Source organism: Oryctolagus cuniculus, chromosome 18 (assembly GCF_964237555.1).
Source record: "Oryctolagus cuniculus chromosome 18, mOryCun1.1, whole genome shotgun sequence".
NCBI classification, from domain to species: Eukaryota; Metazoa; Chordata; class Mammalia; order Lagomorpha; family Leporidae; genus Oryctolagus; species Oryctolagus cuniculus.
The window spans coordinates 68,619,248-68,635,305 of NC_091449.1; the positions used below are offsets into that span (position 1 = coordinate 68,619,248).

A 16,058-nucleotide genomic window follows, 5' to 3' on the forward strand; every position below is an offset into this window, starting at 1 on the left:
TCTCCCATGGGGTGCAGGGCCCAAGCACCTGGGCCATCCTCCACTGCACTCCCTGGCCATAGCAGAGAGCTGGCCTGGAAGAGGGGCAACCGGGACAGAATCCGGCGCCCCAACCGGACTAGAACCCGGTGTGCTGGCGCCACAAGGTGGAGGATTAGCCTATTGAGCCACGGCGCCGGCTTGGACAATTCTTCATGATCTAACTCTTTACTCTTTTTAAAAAGATTTATTTATTTATTTGAAAGGCAGAGTTATAGAGAGACAGAGAGCTTCCATCCGCTGGTTCACCCACCAGATGGCCCAACAGCCAGGGCTGGACAGGCTGAGGCCAGGAGCCAGGAGCCAGCTCCAGGTCTCCCATGTGGGTGCAGGGGCCCAAGCACTTGCGCCATCTTCCGCTGCCTTCCCAGGCCACAGCAGAGAGCTGGACTGGAAGAGGAGCAGGTGGGACTCGAGCAGGCGCCCACATGGGATGCCGACACTGCAGGCGCCGGGGCCTATACCCCTGCCATGGACCAGTCCCATCTCTCCGAAGGTGTGTGCCACCTCAGATGCACACTTCTGGTCAGCGTGACTGTCCCCTCCTTCCCTCTGAAGAACAGCAAAGTCGGGTCCGGGCTGACCGGCTCCCGGTCTTCCTGCTCTGCCACTCTGAGCAGCTCCATGAAGCCCTGGGCGCCGTGTCTTCCCCTCCACGTGCTCGACGGCCCGTCTAGAAAGCGCGGACACCCTTCCTCGGACGGCCATCAGGCCAGCTCTGGCTTCTGCTGGAAGCCAAGGTCGGGTCTGAGCTCCTCCTCCCAGCCAACCCGGCTGCGCTGAGCCCCTCTGCCCGGGCGCACCGTCCCATCCAGCATGGCTCCACGGCTCCGCAGCTCCACGAGCTGTCCCCGTCTTCTGTCTTCTGTGGTATGCTCTGGGCCTGGGGTCCCCATCTTCTGTCTTCTGTGGTACGCTCTGGGCCTGGGGTCCCCGTCTTCTGTCTTCTGTGGTATGCTCTGGGCCTGGGGTCCCTGTCTTCTGTCTTCTGTGGCACGCTCTGGGCCTGGGGTCCCCGTCTTCTGTCTTCTGTGGCACGCTCTGGGCCTGGGGCGCTTGCTAACTTTTTCTGTGTCGCAGGGCGGGCAGCCCACACGCCTCCAGGCCGCCCTCTGCCGTGGGCCGCCTGGGTTGTTCTTGAGTCGCCGTGCCGGCTCGGTGGGTACAGAGGTGAAAGGGTTTTCTAGCAGGGGTAAAGCCAAAGCAGCAGAATCCAGGGCGGTCACTAACCCCGGCCCCTGGTGCTCACCCCTACAGCTCAGGACAGAGGGCGTGGTGTGGAAGGCAGAGGGCTCTGCCCGCGACCTAGGGCGCCCTGTCAGCCCCAGCATCTCCTGCGGGCTCTCGGCCGAGGGCAGGGCTGCTCCCCCAGGCCTCTGGCCGTCAGGGTTCCCTCTGCTGCAGACGCAGGTTGGGGTGTGATGGAGGCAGTGGCGTCTCACTCTTGGGAGCTGGGGTGACAGGAGGTCTCCCCACATCCTAAGAGGCTTATCCAGGGAAGGAGATTGTTCTAGGCCCTGTCCGGGCTGGGGCCCCGGACAGCCATCGGTACTGCCGTCTCCTCCCCCTCGGGGATTCCCCATTCGAAAGCAGCAAGCTCTCTGCTCTCTGGGGTCAAAGGCCAGGCCAGAGGGCGTCCTTGAGCCCCGCACCAGGTGGGGTTATCTGGGGCCAGCGGATGCCTGTGCCGCACCGTTACTGTCCGTGAGACCCTGGACTGATCGCTACGTCCTGTCTCCTTCCCGAGCAGGCCAAACGGGGGCTAAGGTGACACGGGGCACGGAACCCTGGCTCCCAGCGCCTCTGTCGCAGCTGGCCCCTGCCCTCCCTCCAAGTGGCATGGCGCTCTGCTCTCTCGCTACTGGTTTCCCGGGTGTGTAACTCGGTCCTAAGAGGAGGGACTGATGCCCCCTTGATCACTCCCGCTGGCCCAGACTTTTGGGGAGGTTTGGCTCTGTGCCGAGGCAGCCAGAGGCTACGGGGGCCCGGAGCTGCGCTCCATTCCCTCCGAGGTGGGTATCTCACGGGATCATCAAATACTCTCCGGTGAGCCTGTCCCGGCGCCTGGAGCCGGAGGAGGCCTCCCCAGGTACGCTGGCTTTGATGCTGGACCGAGGCCTGGGGGAGGCGGCTCGGCGAGGTCTACAGCCCGAGTCCCCCAGGAAGCGTGGGAGCCGTGGGGTCCCACTTCACACTTGGCTCTTGGTGGTAGCCCGGCTGCCCCAGCCCTCGCCCAGGTCCCAGGGGAACGCGCTGCTCTCTCCCGCCTGGGCGTCCCTTTGACCAGTTTTCTACAGTTAGAGCGGCTGATTTCCTTTTCGAACTTGGGGCGGGGGATGCCCCAGGCCGGGTTCTACCGGATTGGAAGCGGGCCAGGGCAGGTCGGCAGTGCCTGCTGTCTCCGTTAGAAGACTGTCCCGTAGTGGCTGGCCGCTGGCCGAAGTTTTGCTTTTTGTTTTTCATCTTTCCAAACACACTTCTGTGCTTCTCTTAGTAAGAGCTGTACGGCCTGGTCTTTTCCACTGTTTATCTCTTGTAACTTTTTAGCAACATGTGGCCATGGCAAGTGGAGTTTTAGTTCCCTGACCTAGATCTCAATCTAAGCCAGAAATTTTCTCATTTGCTTTTTTTCTGATTTATGTAGTTGAGAGGCAGAGAGAGAGAGAGAGAGAGAGGCCTTCCATCTGCTGGTTCACTCCCCACATGGCCGCAACAGCCGGACCTGGGCCCAGCCGCAGCCAGGAGCCAGCAGCTTCCGCCAGGTCTCCCACGCAGGTGCAGGACCCCAAGGACTCGGGCCGTCCTCCACTGCACTCCCAGGCAAAGCAGGGAGCTGGATCGGGAGTGCAGCAGCTGGAGGCTTAACCTACCACAGCACCGACTACGGAAGCCAGCTGGACTCTGCCGGACGTTAGGTCCTGGCCGTGCTTTAGGGAAACTATTTTCCGCTCCCGTTCCGACGCATGCCCCGCTGTCGTCTGTAACCGCGATTCCTGGCTCAATCCAGGCGCAGATTTGGGGCCCAGAAATTGGTCTACTTGATCGGCTCCCCAGGGGGCGTTCCAAGAGGCTCTTTAATCTTCTTCTGAGCTCTGGAAGCTCAGAGCAGTCAAAGAGCATTACCCAACCCAGGACCCACCCCGGGGACCGCAGCAGGGGGAGCACTTTCTGGCCTCACTCTGGTCGGCGGTTCCGGACACCCCTAACGCTGTGGCACTTCCCGTCCGAGCAGCGGAGCCTTCAGCGGGAGGGCGTCCTGTCACTCACGCCGGATTGGCAGCTGCCAGACCCAGTCCTCACCGGCTGCGGCTCGTCGTCGGGCCGACTCCCGGGGGCGTCTCGCGTTTCTGTCGGGACCCTCGTCGCCGTGCTGCTGGGCGTGGTCAGCGAGGCGGCCCGGAGGCCCGAGCGCCTCTCCATCTCGGGCGCCGCGCAGGCCCGTTCCTTCCAGCCGCCTCCGGGACGTGCCGACCACCCGGGGCCGCGTCACACGACGGCGTCCTGGCCCGGGCCGGGGCCCAGCCCGCGCGGCTGGGATTTCAGTCCCGGGAAGACCCGGATCCGAGGCAGCCGCAGGGCAGACCCGCGTCTCCCAGCGAGGGGGCGGCTCGGCGCGCACCCGAGGGCGGGGATCCCGGACCGAGCCTCATAGAGACCCCCGGCCGCACAGTGTGGCCGGCGAGGACCCCGGGGAGCCGCCCGCAGGCCGATCCCTTTTATGTCGTCGCGGTGGCCACGCCCCCTCGTCCTGATTGGTGGAGGCACAAGCCCACACCGCTGCTCATAGGCTCAGTCGGATGGGGGCGTGGCAAACCTAGCAGGCGACGTGGCGGAGGGAGTCAGAAAAACTGGCAGAAACTGGCCAACTCAATAATCGTGGGGAGTCCTGGAAAGTCTCGGACCGGGGGCAAGCCCCGCCATCCGCTCCCTCTGGGGAAAAGCCGATTTGCCTCACAAGCCCCCGCCTCCCTGCGGGACGCCCGGAGGGAGGCGTGGCTCCCGGTGGCTGCGCGCGCTCGGGAGGCCGGGGGCCGGGAACTCCTTCCGCCTTTCAAATAAAAAAGATCTTTAAGCTTCGTGACGAACCTCCAGCACGCCTCGAGCCGCACCCACGCACCGCACCCGGCGCCCCTGCGGGAACGGGCGGCGCGGGGAGCCCCCTCGCGGGCGCCGTCGGACAGCGCGGGCCCGGGTCCGCCCCCGGAGGGGCGGGGCGCCAGGCTGCGCTTGCGCAGTGGGAGGCTCGGCGGGAGCGCGCCGCGCGGGGCCGCGCCGAGGCGCCCGCGTCGAGGCCGGAAGGAAGCGGCGGGGGGCGGGGCCAGAGAGGGAAGCCCGCCGGCCGGCCGGACGGCGGTCGCGGCCCGATGACGTCGCACAATGGCCGTACTCCGCGGGTAGTGGAGCCCGTTTGTTCCGCCCGCGCCGCCCCGAAAGCCGGAGCCTGTGAGAAGCGGAAGGGCCAAGCAGCGTCTTCTCCGCGCCGCCCCGACTCCAGCGGCGCCGTGGCCTCCTCCCCGCCCTCGCGCTGAGGTAAGCGGCCGGCGGGCGGCGGGCAGGCCGCGGCGGCGGGAGCGAGGCCCGGGGCCCGGCGGTGCGCAGCCGCGGCCGCGGCGTGGCTCTCGGCCGGGAAGTGGGTGCCGGGGCGGCGCGGGCCGGGCCGCGCCGCGGTGTGCGTTTCGCCGAAGCTGTCATTTCTCTTCCGGGCCACTCGCGCGGCACATGCTTGCGGCGCGCGGCGCGAGGAGCGCGCGGGCCCGCCCGGAGTGGCCGGCGCGGCTCGCCCGTGGGCGCTCGGAGAACTTGGAGCCCGGCGGAGCCCGTGGAACTCGGTCCCGCGGCTTCGGGGCCCCGGGGCCGCTGGCGCTGGGGGGGACCTCAGCCCTCACGACCTGCGGCCGTGCCCTGGCGGGAGCCCGATTCCTGACTCGCGGAGCCGGCTCCTCCAGGGCCGTCGGCCTCCGGACCCGTTTGGACAGACGGAGAGTTTGGCTTCGCAAGTGCGGGGGTCCCGTCGGGGTGCGGGACTCTGATCCGTCGCTTTCCCGGTGCCGAGGTCCGCGTTCGCAGAGCTCGGCCGGGACCTGGCTGATTCCCGCCTCCCAGCCCCGGTGGAGGCGGCTCGCAGCCTGCCCTGACGCTTGTCGTCTGAGCGCGTCCCAGCACGCTCGCGCCCCACAGTCTCCGTGGGAAATGCCCCACGCTGCAGAGGCGGCTTCGTGGGTTCTCCCCAGAGCAGACGGGCGCGCCGTGGCCCTGCCCCGGGCAGCAGGCCGGTGTCGGTGGCCCTGGCGTCCGACACCGGCCCCCGTCCTGTAGGCCCCGTGCCTGCGTGGGGTCGTCGGTCAGAACGCGAGGCAGCGGTTCAGATGGGCGGCTCCGTTCAGGGCTCGGCCCGGCTGTCCTCGGTCGCCAGAGCCCGCTGGACCTGTGCGGTGGGGACTGCTGGCCGCCCGAGCAGGGCAGGCTCGCTCCGCCCAGGCTGTGGACGGGTGCGCTGCAGCTTCTGACTTGGAGGGAGGAAGACCCCCAGGCCCCGGCGCGCGGGTGAGGAGGAAGGTGCTGTCCACGCGCGGGCACTTCCCGGCCCTTCCTGCTGCTGGGGTGTCTGCAGAGGCCGGCTCGCTGCCCTGGAGCAGAGCACTGGAGCGCGCAGGGCCTGCCGGGAGACCGCCGGGTGCTTTGCACCTCGCAGGCTGTGGGGCGCGCGCTGGGGTATCGGCCAAGCCGCGTTCGTCTCAAAACAGGACACTGATGCCCAGAGTCAAGGACCGGGGACTCGGCCATCTCCCGTCGCCAGCAAGGTGTGGCGTGGGCTGCTGGTGGCGGCTGGCTGGCGGGAGCCTCTGCTTGGGCAGCACAGTCCCAGGAGGGTCCGTGGAGACCCTACGGCTTCTTCCCCGGGAAGCCGGTCGGGGCCTCCTTGGGGGCCGTGTGTCGAGGGCGCTGAGCGCCCACAGAGCCCCTTTCTGTCTGACAGGTGTCCCGGTCTGGATGTGAGCCCGGGGAACACGGAAGTGGGCCTTGGCCCTGCCCGCGCCCTGTGGGGTAGGGTCTCGCGGCAGCCTTTGCACACAGGAGCCGCGGGGCAGCGCGGGGGCAGGGACAGGTCAGGGAGCAGTGCTCTGCGTACCCAGGCAAGACGTGTTAGTCTGGGGAGTGGTGCTCCCCTCTGGCAGGTCCCCGTGGGGCTGCATGGCGGAGCTGGGCTGCCTCGGATGACGACAGGTGCCTGGGTCCGTTCACGGCTCGCGCAGGAGTCGGGCAGAGCCGTCTGCGCCCGGGTCGCTTGGTCAGCGCCCAGCGGCCGTCCCCTAGGGGGTGACTCAAGCAGTGCCTCCTGTGGGCTCAGTGCGGTTGGCTCCCTGGGTTTTCTTTATTGGACTCGTGTTGCTTTGACAAATGTTTGAACGTGAGACAAGTCTAGAATGCCAGACAGTGATGTCCTGTGTTGACGGTCCGTGAGGTCGTCACTGTAGTCTGCAGATGAGCGAGCGTCACGCGTGTGGGCAGCGTGTCAGAGGCTGCGCGAGGGACACCGATGGGTCAGCGCAGAAGAAACACACGTCTGTGCTGGGTTCCGAAAACGAGCTCCGCAGACCACTCTAGAACTGGGTCCTCCTGTGCTGTCGAAGCGCTGGTCACACGTAGGAGGGGCCGCGCTGCGGCGGAGCCCCGGGAACGCCGCTGCCTGCAGTGCCACCGGCAGTGCCGCGTCCCATGTGGGCGCTGGTTCCAGTTCTCCTCCTCCGATCCAGCTCCCTGCTGATGTGCCTGGGGAAGCAGTGGAGGAAGATGGCCCAAGTGCTTGGGTCCCTGCACCCGCGTGGGAGACCTGGAAGAAGCTCCTGGGTCCTGGCTTTGGGTCGGCGCAGCTCCGGCCGATGTGGCCAATTGGGGAGTGACCCAGCGGATGGAAGACCTCTCCTCTCTCTCTGTAACCCTGCCTTTCCAATAAACAAATCTTTAAAAAGAAGAAGAAGAAGAAGTGGGGGAGAGGGGCTCAATTCCCCATGGGAGCAGTAGCTCCTTCCGTTGAGTGGGGGGTGCCGCGCCCAGCAGGCAACCAGAGAGGTCTGAGCGTGCACGGCCGCGGGCCCCGGGTTCCCCGTCCGGTACAGGGAGCAGCACTGGTCAGGAAGGCCGTGTGCAGGGACAGTGGTGTGGGGCCTGACTGTGGTCTCCGGCACATCCTGGCCCTTGGCTTCATCACAGAAATCGCTTTGGTGATGCAGTCTCGCGTGCGGTGGATGCTGGGATGTTGGTCCGGTGAAGCAGTCGCTGAGTTACACCTGGGCTTGGACTCGGGAGTTGCAGGGGTACGGTTTTTATAGCTGGAGGGCATCCTCTGCTCCTCGTCTCTGCCTCGTTGTAACAGCCTCAGCGTGTCCACTGCCTTCCCGCTACCCGGAAGAGGAAGGCTGGGATACCCTAGACTGACCGCCCCAGAGCCCCACTGCCAATAGCACCCCAAGCGGCCCCGTGGGGAGCAGCGCTGTGTGGTGTCTGAGGTGGGGCTCTCCTCTTTCTCGGCTTAGGAATTCCATCTCAGTTTGCCAGACTATGAGAGATGGTTGCTCGTAGCTGTCATGATGGAGGACGAAGTGTGCACAGTCCAGCTGGGCCCCCGAGAGGAGCCGGCCGGCCGCAGGGCAGCGTGTGGCAAGGCGGGCGGCATTCTGTGGAGTGTGGGTTATTTTAAGTTTGTTTGAGGGGACTTTTTTAAAATCTACTGAAGTGTTAGTATTTCTGTGTTTAGGATTTATTTATTTGAAAGGCAGAGTTACGGGAGGAGGGAGAGACAGAGAGAAAGGGATCTTCATCTGCTGGTTCATTCCACAAATGCTGCGTCGGTCAGGGCTGGGCCAGGCCACAGCCAGGATCTCCTTCCCGGTCTCCCATGTGGGTGCAGGGCCCAAGCACCTGGGCCATCTTCCACTGCTTTCCACGCACATTAGCAGGGAGCTGGATAGGAAGTGGAGCAGCTGGGACTCGAACCAGTGCGCCATGGGATGCCAGTGTTGTAGGCTGCTGCTTTACCTGCTGCGCCACAGCACTGGCCTTGGGGCATATTGGGTTTTTTGGGGGGGGAGTTAAAATTTATTTATTTATTTGGAAGGCAGAGTTACAGAGAAAGAAGGAGAGACAGAGGTCTTCCATCCACTGGTTCACTGCCCAAACCGCTGCAATGCCTGGAGCTCTGCCAATCTGGAGCCAAGAGCTTCTTTGGGTCTCCCACACGGGTGCAGGGGCCCAAGCACTTGGGCCATCTTCTTCTGCTTTCCCATGCCATAGCAGAGAGCTGGATTGGAAGTGGAGCAGCCGGGACTTGAACTGGTGCCCATATGAGATGCCAGCACTGCGGGCGGCGGGTTTACGCGCTGTGCCACAGCACCGGCCCCCAGACGTTGTGTTTTGTTTTGTGTGACAGTTGATTGATGAGAGAGAGGACTGTGCAGGGGCACCATTAGCCGGACGGTGTGAGTTGGGCTCGTGAGGTCTCAGGCCGTGGTGCCGGCCGCCAGCTTTCTGCTGGTGCCACGTGCTGTGCCCTTCTGTGGAGGAGGTGCTGGAATAGTGCAGTGCCGTAGCCGGTGCCCGGAGAGGGGCCGGCATCTCAGGTGTTCCACCAGTCCCCGTGACTGCAGAGCAGGCCGCCAGCACCCGCTTTCCAGTTTTGAGCGGTGGGCGTGCCCCCTCACCCTCGCCCCTGCCTGGGGCTGCAGGAACGCTCTCCCAGAAGCTGTCGGGTGGCCTCATTTTCAGCAGAATACGCCGTTTTCGTGATGACTTTTAAGTAATTCTTCCCAGTAATCCTCTCAAAGCTGGCATTTGGCACAGCAGTTAAGACACTGCTTGGGGGCCGGCGCTGTGGCTTGTCAGGTAAAGAAGCACCTGCGGTGCCAGCCCCCCACAGGGCTCCAGTTCCAACCCAGCTCCTGCTGTGGCCCAGGAGAGCTGTGGAGGATGGGCCACGTGCTTGGGCCCTGCCCCCCATGGGAGACCCGGAGGAAGCTCCTGGCTCCTGGCTCCAGCCTGGCCCAGCCTCAGCTACTTAGGGAGTGAACCAGCGAATGGAAGATCTGCTTCTCTCTCTGTCACTCTGCTTTCAAATAAATAAATAAACAAATAAATAAAGCTTTTCCTTTTAAAGATATGCTTGAAACTCCTGGCTCCTGGACCAGAGTGCCGGCATGTGGGTCCCGGCCCCGCTTCCACTCCAGCTCCGCTGAGGTGCACTCTGGGAGCAGAGGTGTCACTCCTGCACGTGGGTCCTGGGAGCAGAGGTGGTCACTCCTGCACGTGGGTCCCAGCCCCACTTCCACTCCAGCTCCCGCTGAGGTGCACTCTGGGAGGAGAGGTGGTCACTCCTGCACGTGGGTCCTGGGAGCAGAGGTGGTCACTCCTGCACGTGGGTCCCAGCCCCACTTCCACTCCAGCTCCGCTGAGGTGCACTCTGGGAGGAGAGGTGGTCACTCCTGCACGTGGGTCCTGGGAGCAGAGGTGGTCACTCCTGCACGTTGGTCCCGGCCCCACTTCCACTCCAGCTCCGCTGAGGTGCACTCTGGGAGGAGAGGTGGTCACTCCTGCACGTAGGTCCTGGCCCCACTTCCACTCCAGCTCCCGCTGAGGTGCACTCTGGGAGCAGAGGTGGTCACTCCTGCACGTGGGTCCCGGCCCCACTTCCACTCAAGCTCCCGCTGAGGTGCACTCTGGGAGGAGAGGTGGTCACTCCTGCACGTGGGTCCCAGCCACGCGCATGGGAGACCTGCACAGCTCTTAACTCCTGGCATTGGACAGCCTGGGCTGCTGTGGACACTTGGACTGAACCAGCAGATGGAAAATCTTTCTCTATGTCTCTTTGCCTTTCAAATAAAATGAAAATAAATAATAAGTAAAAGACTCTAAATATTTTTAAAAATGGTTGTTCCTCTGCATAGTGCAGTTAGAAGCCAGAAATGAGTCGTGTGGGTGACTTAGGAGGGCTGATTGGTGTGTGAGTTGCATTATTCGTGTGGGTGACTTAGGAGGGCTGATTGGTGTGTGAGTTGCATTATTGCTGACCTTCTGATGTGCGCGGGGAGTTTTGGTCCTCATGTGCACCTCATGTTGTGATTTCCATGGACGGCAACGAAACCTTTTAATTAGGTTCAGATCCTGGTTCCCGACACTGCGTGTCTAAACGGCCTGTCCTCTTAGCTGTGTTTATCATCAGCTCATATGAACACATGGAGCGTGTGTGTGTGTGTGTGTGTGTGGCCTGCAGCCTCTAAACTCAGGGTCGACTTGGGATGACTGAACCGTCCAGGATCACGCTGGGATCCAGGCAGGTTTCAAACAGCCTTGCGGAAGGAAGCCGGCAAGCGTGAGGCCGGCACTGTTCCTATTACCCCAGACCTCCGGTGGAGGGCAGGGTTTGCGTGTAGACCATTTGGTGGCGGTGTCCTCGCCCCACGTGCACCGCCTGTCTAAGCGCGGCACTGTGCTGCTCAGATACTGAGCGCAGAGACGGGAAACCTCACTTATCACTCGATCTGGGTTCGTAAACATGGACCTGGAATCGGAGTGACTGGGTCTCTGTGAGTCTGCACTTGTTTCTGGAGAGACTCCGCAGCCAGTACTGCGTGGAGCAGTGCACGCCTCTGCCGAGAGTGGCTGCAGTGGGGCGCCAGCCTGCCGTGTGGTCTGGAAACCGTGCGAGGGAAAGGGCGCTCGGCACCGGGGAGGGGCTGCGCACGGCCAGCGCTTCCAGCTGTTCCGTGATGCAGGTCCATATGCGGGCTTTACTGCCCCTGCAGTCCACACCTCACTGCCCACGTTGCGCTAACCTGCAGGCATGACACCCGCAGGAGGAAGGGAAGGGGCCCCGGCCACGATGGCTGAAACCACAGGACTGCGAAGGCACTGCCTTGCGGGGTGGCGTGCCGACACTGCTGCAGTCCTGCTGCCCCGCTAGGTCGGGAATCGGGACGGGGTTGCTGTCCACTGGCTAACTGCTGTGAACATGTGTTCTTGTCTTGCAGAACTGTGGGTCCCGATGGATGTGGCCGAGAGCCCTGAACGGGGTCCTCGCTCTCCCGAGGAAGAAGAGGAGCAGCAGGGGCTCTCGGACGACGACATTCTGAGGGAGAGCGGGTCCGATCAGGATCTGGATGGGGCTGGGGGCAGGGCCTCTGACTTGGAGGACGAGGAGGGGGCAGCCAGGGCGCCAGGCCAGGAGGAAGAGGACCCCTCCGATGAGGAGGACCGAGCGAGCGAGGCCCATGTGTTGAGCAGAGGCCCCATGCACTCGCCGTGCGAGGAGGGGGACGATGGGGACGAAGACCCGACAAGTGACCTCAGGGACGAAGCCTCCTCGGTCACCCGGGAGCTGGACGAGCACGAGCTGGACTATGACGAGGAGGTCCCCGAGGAGCCGGCCCCTGCCGTGCAGGAGGAGGAGGCCGAGAAGGCTGTGGCGGAGGAGGAGGAGGAGAAGGGCGACGGTGCTCCCGGGGGGGCGGGGACGCCTGGGGCCCCCAGCGCAGGCGACAAGGACGCCCTGGAGGCCGCCAAGGAGAAGAAGAAAGAGGACGACGACGGGGAGATCGACGACGGGGAGATCGACGTGAGTGTGCGGGCAGGGGAGGGAGGCCCACGCGGGGTTGCTCTGGGCCCGCTGGGCCCCGGTCGGGAAGTCAGGAAGCAGAGGAGGCGCGGCAGGCTCCCCTCCCTCGCCGTGGCCGCCGTGGCCTGTGCTCCCGTGCTTGGCCCGGTCTGGAGTTGTTGTTTTTTTTCTTGTCTTCCTTAGTTCATATTTGAGTGAGCACTGAACTGGAGCCCTCATGAATTTTGGCTCTTATTTGGTTCTTGAGATGCAGAAGAACCAGATTCTTCTAGATTTGTTGATTGTGGGCGTCTTCAGCTCTCCCCCGCGGCCTGTCTGTCCTCTGGGGAGTGTGCCTGTGGGCCTCTGGCTCTCGCGTCGGGGAGGAGGTGGCCCCGTGTGCGATCCTGGCCATGGGTAGGGCAGGCTTTGTTGGCAGCTGGTTCTGCTGGGAGAGCTTTGAGGGGGCTTTGGGAAACAGCTTGAGTGTGCAGCACGGTGCTTTTCAGAGGAGTTGGGGGCAGTGGGCTGAAGGGTACTGGGTTTCTGTTTCCCTGCTCGGTGGGTGGGGTCTGTGCTCCTGCGCGTTGCTGGAGCAGAGGATGGGGGGGGGGTTCCCCAGACGGGGTGGGCAGTGGCGAGCTGGGTGCTCACCGCAGGTTCCCCCTGAGCACCGTCCCTCCCGTAGACTGTGGTTCCTGTGCGCCCAGTGCCTTTACACATCTGCTCTGTCTGCTGTGACGGACGCTGGCCTGGCTGTGCTGGTGTTGCCGTCTCCCTGCGGTTCCCCAGAGCAGGCCTCCACGCCGTGTGAGCGCACTCAGGAGCCAGGTTCAGGAGGCGTCTCACCAGGCTGCCGGCCAGACTTCAGACGAGTGTCCTGCTGGCCGTCTGGGCCACCCTCTGCCTTGGGACAGGAGGTGACGCTGTGAGGACGGCCTTGTCGGTCTGGGCGGAGATGAAGCTGTTGGGCTGCAGTTAGACGAGTTCGGTTTGTTGGGTTCTGGAGAAAAAGCCCCCGTGTCCCTGCTCAGGGCCCCGGGGTGCTGGGCGCCCTGCTCCAGGTAAGACGACTCACCGCAGACCTGGCTTCAGTTGTCACCGAGGCCTGCAGTGGACTCCTCCAATGGGGCTCCCTGGGCTGTGGTGTGGGCACTGGGGAGCAGGCTCGAGCCCCGGGCACGGACAGCACCCTTGGTCTTGTTTTGCTGGTCCCCAGACCTCGCCCCGTAGGTGCTGCAGCGTGTGCTGTGCTGTGCTGTGCATGGCAGCCCCTTGTCAGCTGCTGAGGAGACCCCAGCCCCGCTTCTTCAGCAGCAGGGAGGCCGTTTGCTTCCCTCTCGGGCTGTGTTTTGACATGCGGGCCCTGTTGGGGAGGGCCACTGTGCGCTGGGCTGCCTGGAGCCTGCAACAGGACGGCCCAGAGCTTGTCCCTGCTGTGGGACAGAGGCCTTAGCCATGCAGGTGTTTCCAGCCCCTGCGAAAGCGCCCTGATGTCCAGACAGCCAGCTCTTTTCCCAGGGCTCCCCCATCCTGTCAGCCTCACTGTCGCCCGCTCTGCAGACTTGCTGCCCGCCTCCTTAGCACCTTTGTTGTGTGCACTTGCTCCCAGCAGACGGGCTTGTGCGTGTGTGTGTGTGTGTGTATGTGGCTGTTGCCTGCCCACAGCCCTGGGGCTGGCATGTTGCAGGCAGGGTCCCTCAGTACTGCGTGTGGATAGATGTATTCCACTTGCTTTGGGACAGTTAAGGTGGAACACTGAGAAGTGAGAGCTGCCATGGCCGGGGTCTTCCCTGGAGTGCTCTGAGCGTGAGGAGACTGCTCCAGGGACCCAGCACAGAAGCAGGAGCGTGTGGTGCTAGTGCTGGCTTCTGCTCCCAGACCCTGTTCTCAGCCTGGGGTCTGCAGGTCTCTCCCAGGCTCACACGCTGCGCGTTCTCTTCTCAGCGGCCCTGTTGGCATTCCCACACAGGCTCTGCTCTGCTGGGCGAGCCCGTGGAGAAATCACGCCACTGGACACAGGCTCTCAGGAAGGCGGCTAAGGCCCTTAGCAGGTTTGGTTTTCCAGAGAGTCTCACTGGTCAGTGGAACAGCGCAGGCTCCTCCCGACCTGCTGCCGCCCGTGTCCTTCCCTGGCCATCCTGGCCCTCTGATGGCCAGGAACTGCTGGGTGGAAGCATCCAGAAAGCCTTTGGAGTTTCAGCTCCAGTAGCGCCTTCCCCTAGATCATGGGGACAGATGAACTGGGTGTGAACTGGGTGTGAACTGCAGTCCCTGCACTGGGGCATCAGTTCGCACTGTCAGACATCGAGTGCTCAGCCCAGCCGTGCCTGCGCTGAAGCCCAGGAGGCAGCTGCTTGCACCATGTTTGGGGAGAGCCCCGTGGCATGACAGTAGGGCCGGGGGCCTTCCGTACCATGTACGTGGCCGGTGTTCAGCTCAGCCGTGTGAGAAAGCGTGGGCCATGGTCCCCCCTCGTGGCTCTGAGACCCAGAAGCCCCGAGAACTAAGGGTTGCCCTCACAGCTCTCCGGAGCCGCTGCAGGCTGTGTGTGGTCCTGTGCTTACCTGCTTGGGGGAGGGGCTGTGCCGTGCTAAGGGGGTGCTGTCTCGAGCCCTGCCCAGGGGAGGACACCTGCTCAGAGAGAGAGTGTTTGGACGTTGTCTGGCTTTTTTCCATTAGAAGAACAGGGGACGCTTTCCCAGGCCTGCTCTGTGCAAGGCGTGGTGTGTGCCTGCCCCGGAGGCTGCATTGTACGTGAAAGGTGGGGCAGAGATAAGAGAATCTTCATCCTGGTTGTTCCAGACGCCCCAACAGCTAGGGGCTGGGCCAGGCCAAGCCAGGAGCCAGGAAGTCAGGCCAGATTTCTCCCGTGAGTGGCAGGCACTCCTCGCCTGAGCCGCCTGCTGCATAGGCAGGTAGCTGGAATTGGGGGCCAGAGCTGGGAACTAACCCAGGCATTCATGGATGGCATGTGGGCATCAAACCAGCACCTTAACCAAGGCCAACACCCACCTCTGGCTTCTATTTTTTTTTCTTTTTTAGATTTATTTATTTATTTGAGTTACGGAGAAAGAGACGGAGAGAGGGGTCTTCCATCCACTCGTTCACTCCCCAGGTGGTACAATGGCTGGGGCTGGGCCAGGCCAAAGCCAGGAGTGGTTTTGTTTTATTTTGTTTTGTTTTTTTGGTTTTTTGTTTTGTTTTGTTTTGTTTTTTTGACAGACAGAGTGGACAGTGAGAGAGAGAGAGAGAAAGGTCTTCCTTTTGCCGTTGGTTCACCCTCCAATGGCCGCCGTGGCCGACGCACCGCGCTGATCCGAAGGCAGGAGCCAGGTGCTTCTCCTGGTCTCCCATGGGGTGTAGGGCCCAATCACTATGGGCCATCCTCCACTGCACTCCCTGGCCACAGCAGAGAGCTGGCCTGGAAGAGGGGCAACCGGGACAGAATCTGGTGCCCCAACTGGGACTAGAACCCGGTGTACTGGCGCTGCAGGCGGAGGATTAGCCTGTTGAGCCACGGCGCCGGCCAAAGCCAGGAGCTTAATCCGGGTCTCCCACATGGATGACAGAAGCTCCCAGGTGTTTAGTCCATCTTCTACTGCTTTTCCCAGGCACATTAGCAGGGAGCTGGATCAGAAGTGGAGCAACCAGGACTCCAGCTGGTGCCCATATGGGATGCTGGCGCTGTAGGCCTGGTTTAACCTGCTGCGCCACAGCGCTGGCCCCCGTTTGTCTTGTGTACATCACTGGTCGTCTCTGGTGTGCTTACTGATGGTTGTTAGTGGCCGCCTCGCGCCCCGTGTGGTCTGCGTGACGTGCACACTCCAGGGAAGCTCGGGGACTGCTGTGTAGCCTGAGCGAGTGCTGCAGAAACACCCGCCTGCTTGCGTCTGGCCTGGTGTGCGGGTGGAATTCTCCCTTGTTCTGCACTCAGCATGTCAGCTCCTGGGTGTTGACTTCCTGTGGGGCAGGAAGATTGGAGGGTTTGGTGTGGTTTTACTTGAAAAGTAGAGTCAGAGAGAGAGAGGAAGAGGGGTCTTCCATTCTCTGATTCACTCCCCCAAATGGCTGCAATGGCTGGGGCTGGGCCAAGCTGAAGTCACAAGCCCAGAGCATCTTCCAGTCTCCCCTGTAGGTGCAGGGCATTCCCATCGCTTTCCCAGGCGCCTTAGCAGGGAGCTGGATCAGAAGTAGGGCAGCCGGGTGTGGAACTGGTGCCCGTGTGGGATGCCGGTGCTGCAGGCGGAGGCTGCGTGTGGCAGGAGCAGAGGGCCTCTGACCACGCCCTGGAGAAACGATTCTGCTGACTTTTTATTATAAAATACTTCCAAAGCCAGATAATTTCAAGGAGGAAATCATACCGACATTTAAGTCAGCATAAAGTCAGGGTTTAATTTCAGCATTTCTTCATTCGGCAAAGCATTCTCGAGTG

The 16,058-nt window shown here is 62.8% G+C and overlaps 1 protein-coding gene across 2 annotated transcripts in view; it reads left to right on the forward strand.

Annotated features, from left to right (window-relative positions):
- The first annotated feature begins 4,359 nt into the window (after window positions 1-4,359).
- The window catches only part of ZC3H18 (zinc finger CCCH-type containing 18), a 48,799-nt gene continuing 37,100 nt past the window's right edge, over window positions 4,360-16,058 (forward strand). For both annotated transcript variants that reach the window (XM_051840228.2, XM_051840229.2), the window contains exons 1-2: window positions 4,360-4,569; window positions 11,061-11,644. In XM_051840228.2, the coding sequence (XP_051696188.1) occupies window positions 11,075-11,644 (570 nt within the window). In that variant the 5' untranslated portion in view covers window positions 4,360-4,569; window positions 11,061-11,074. The remainder of the gene's footprint in view (window positions 4,570-11,060; window positions 11,645-16,058) is intronic.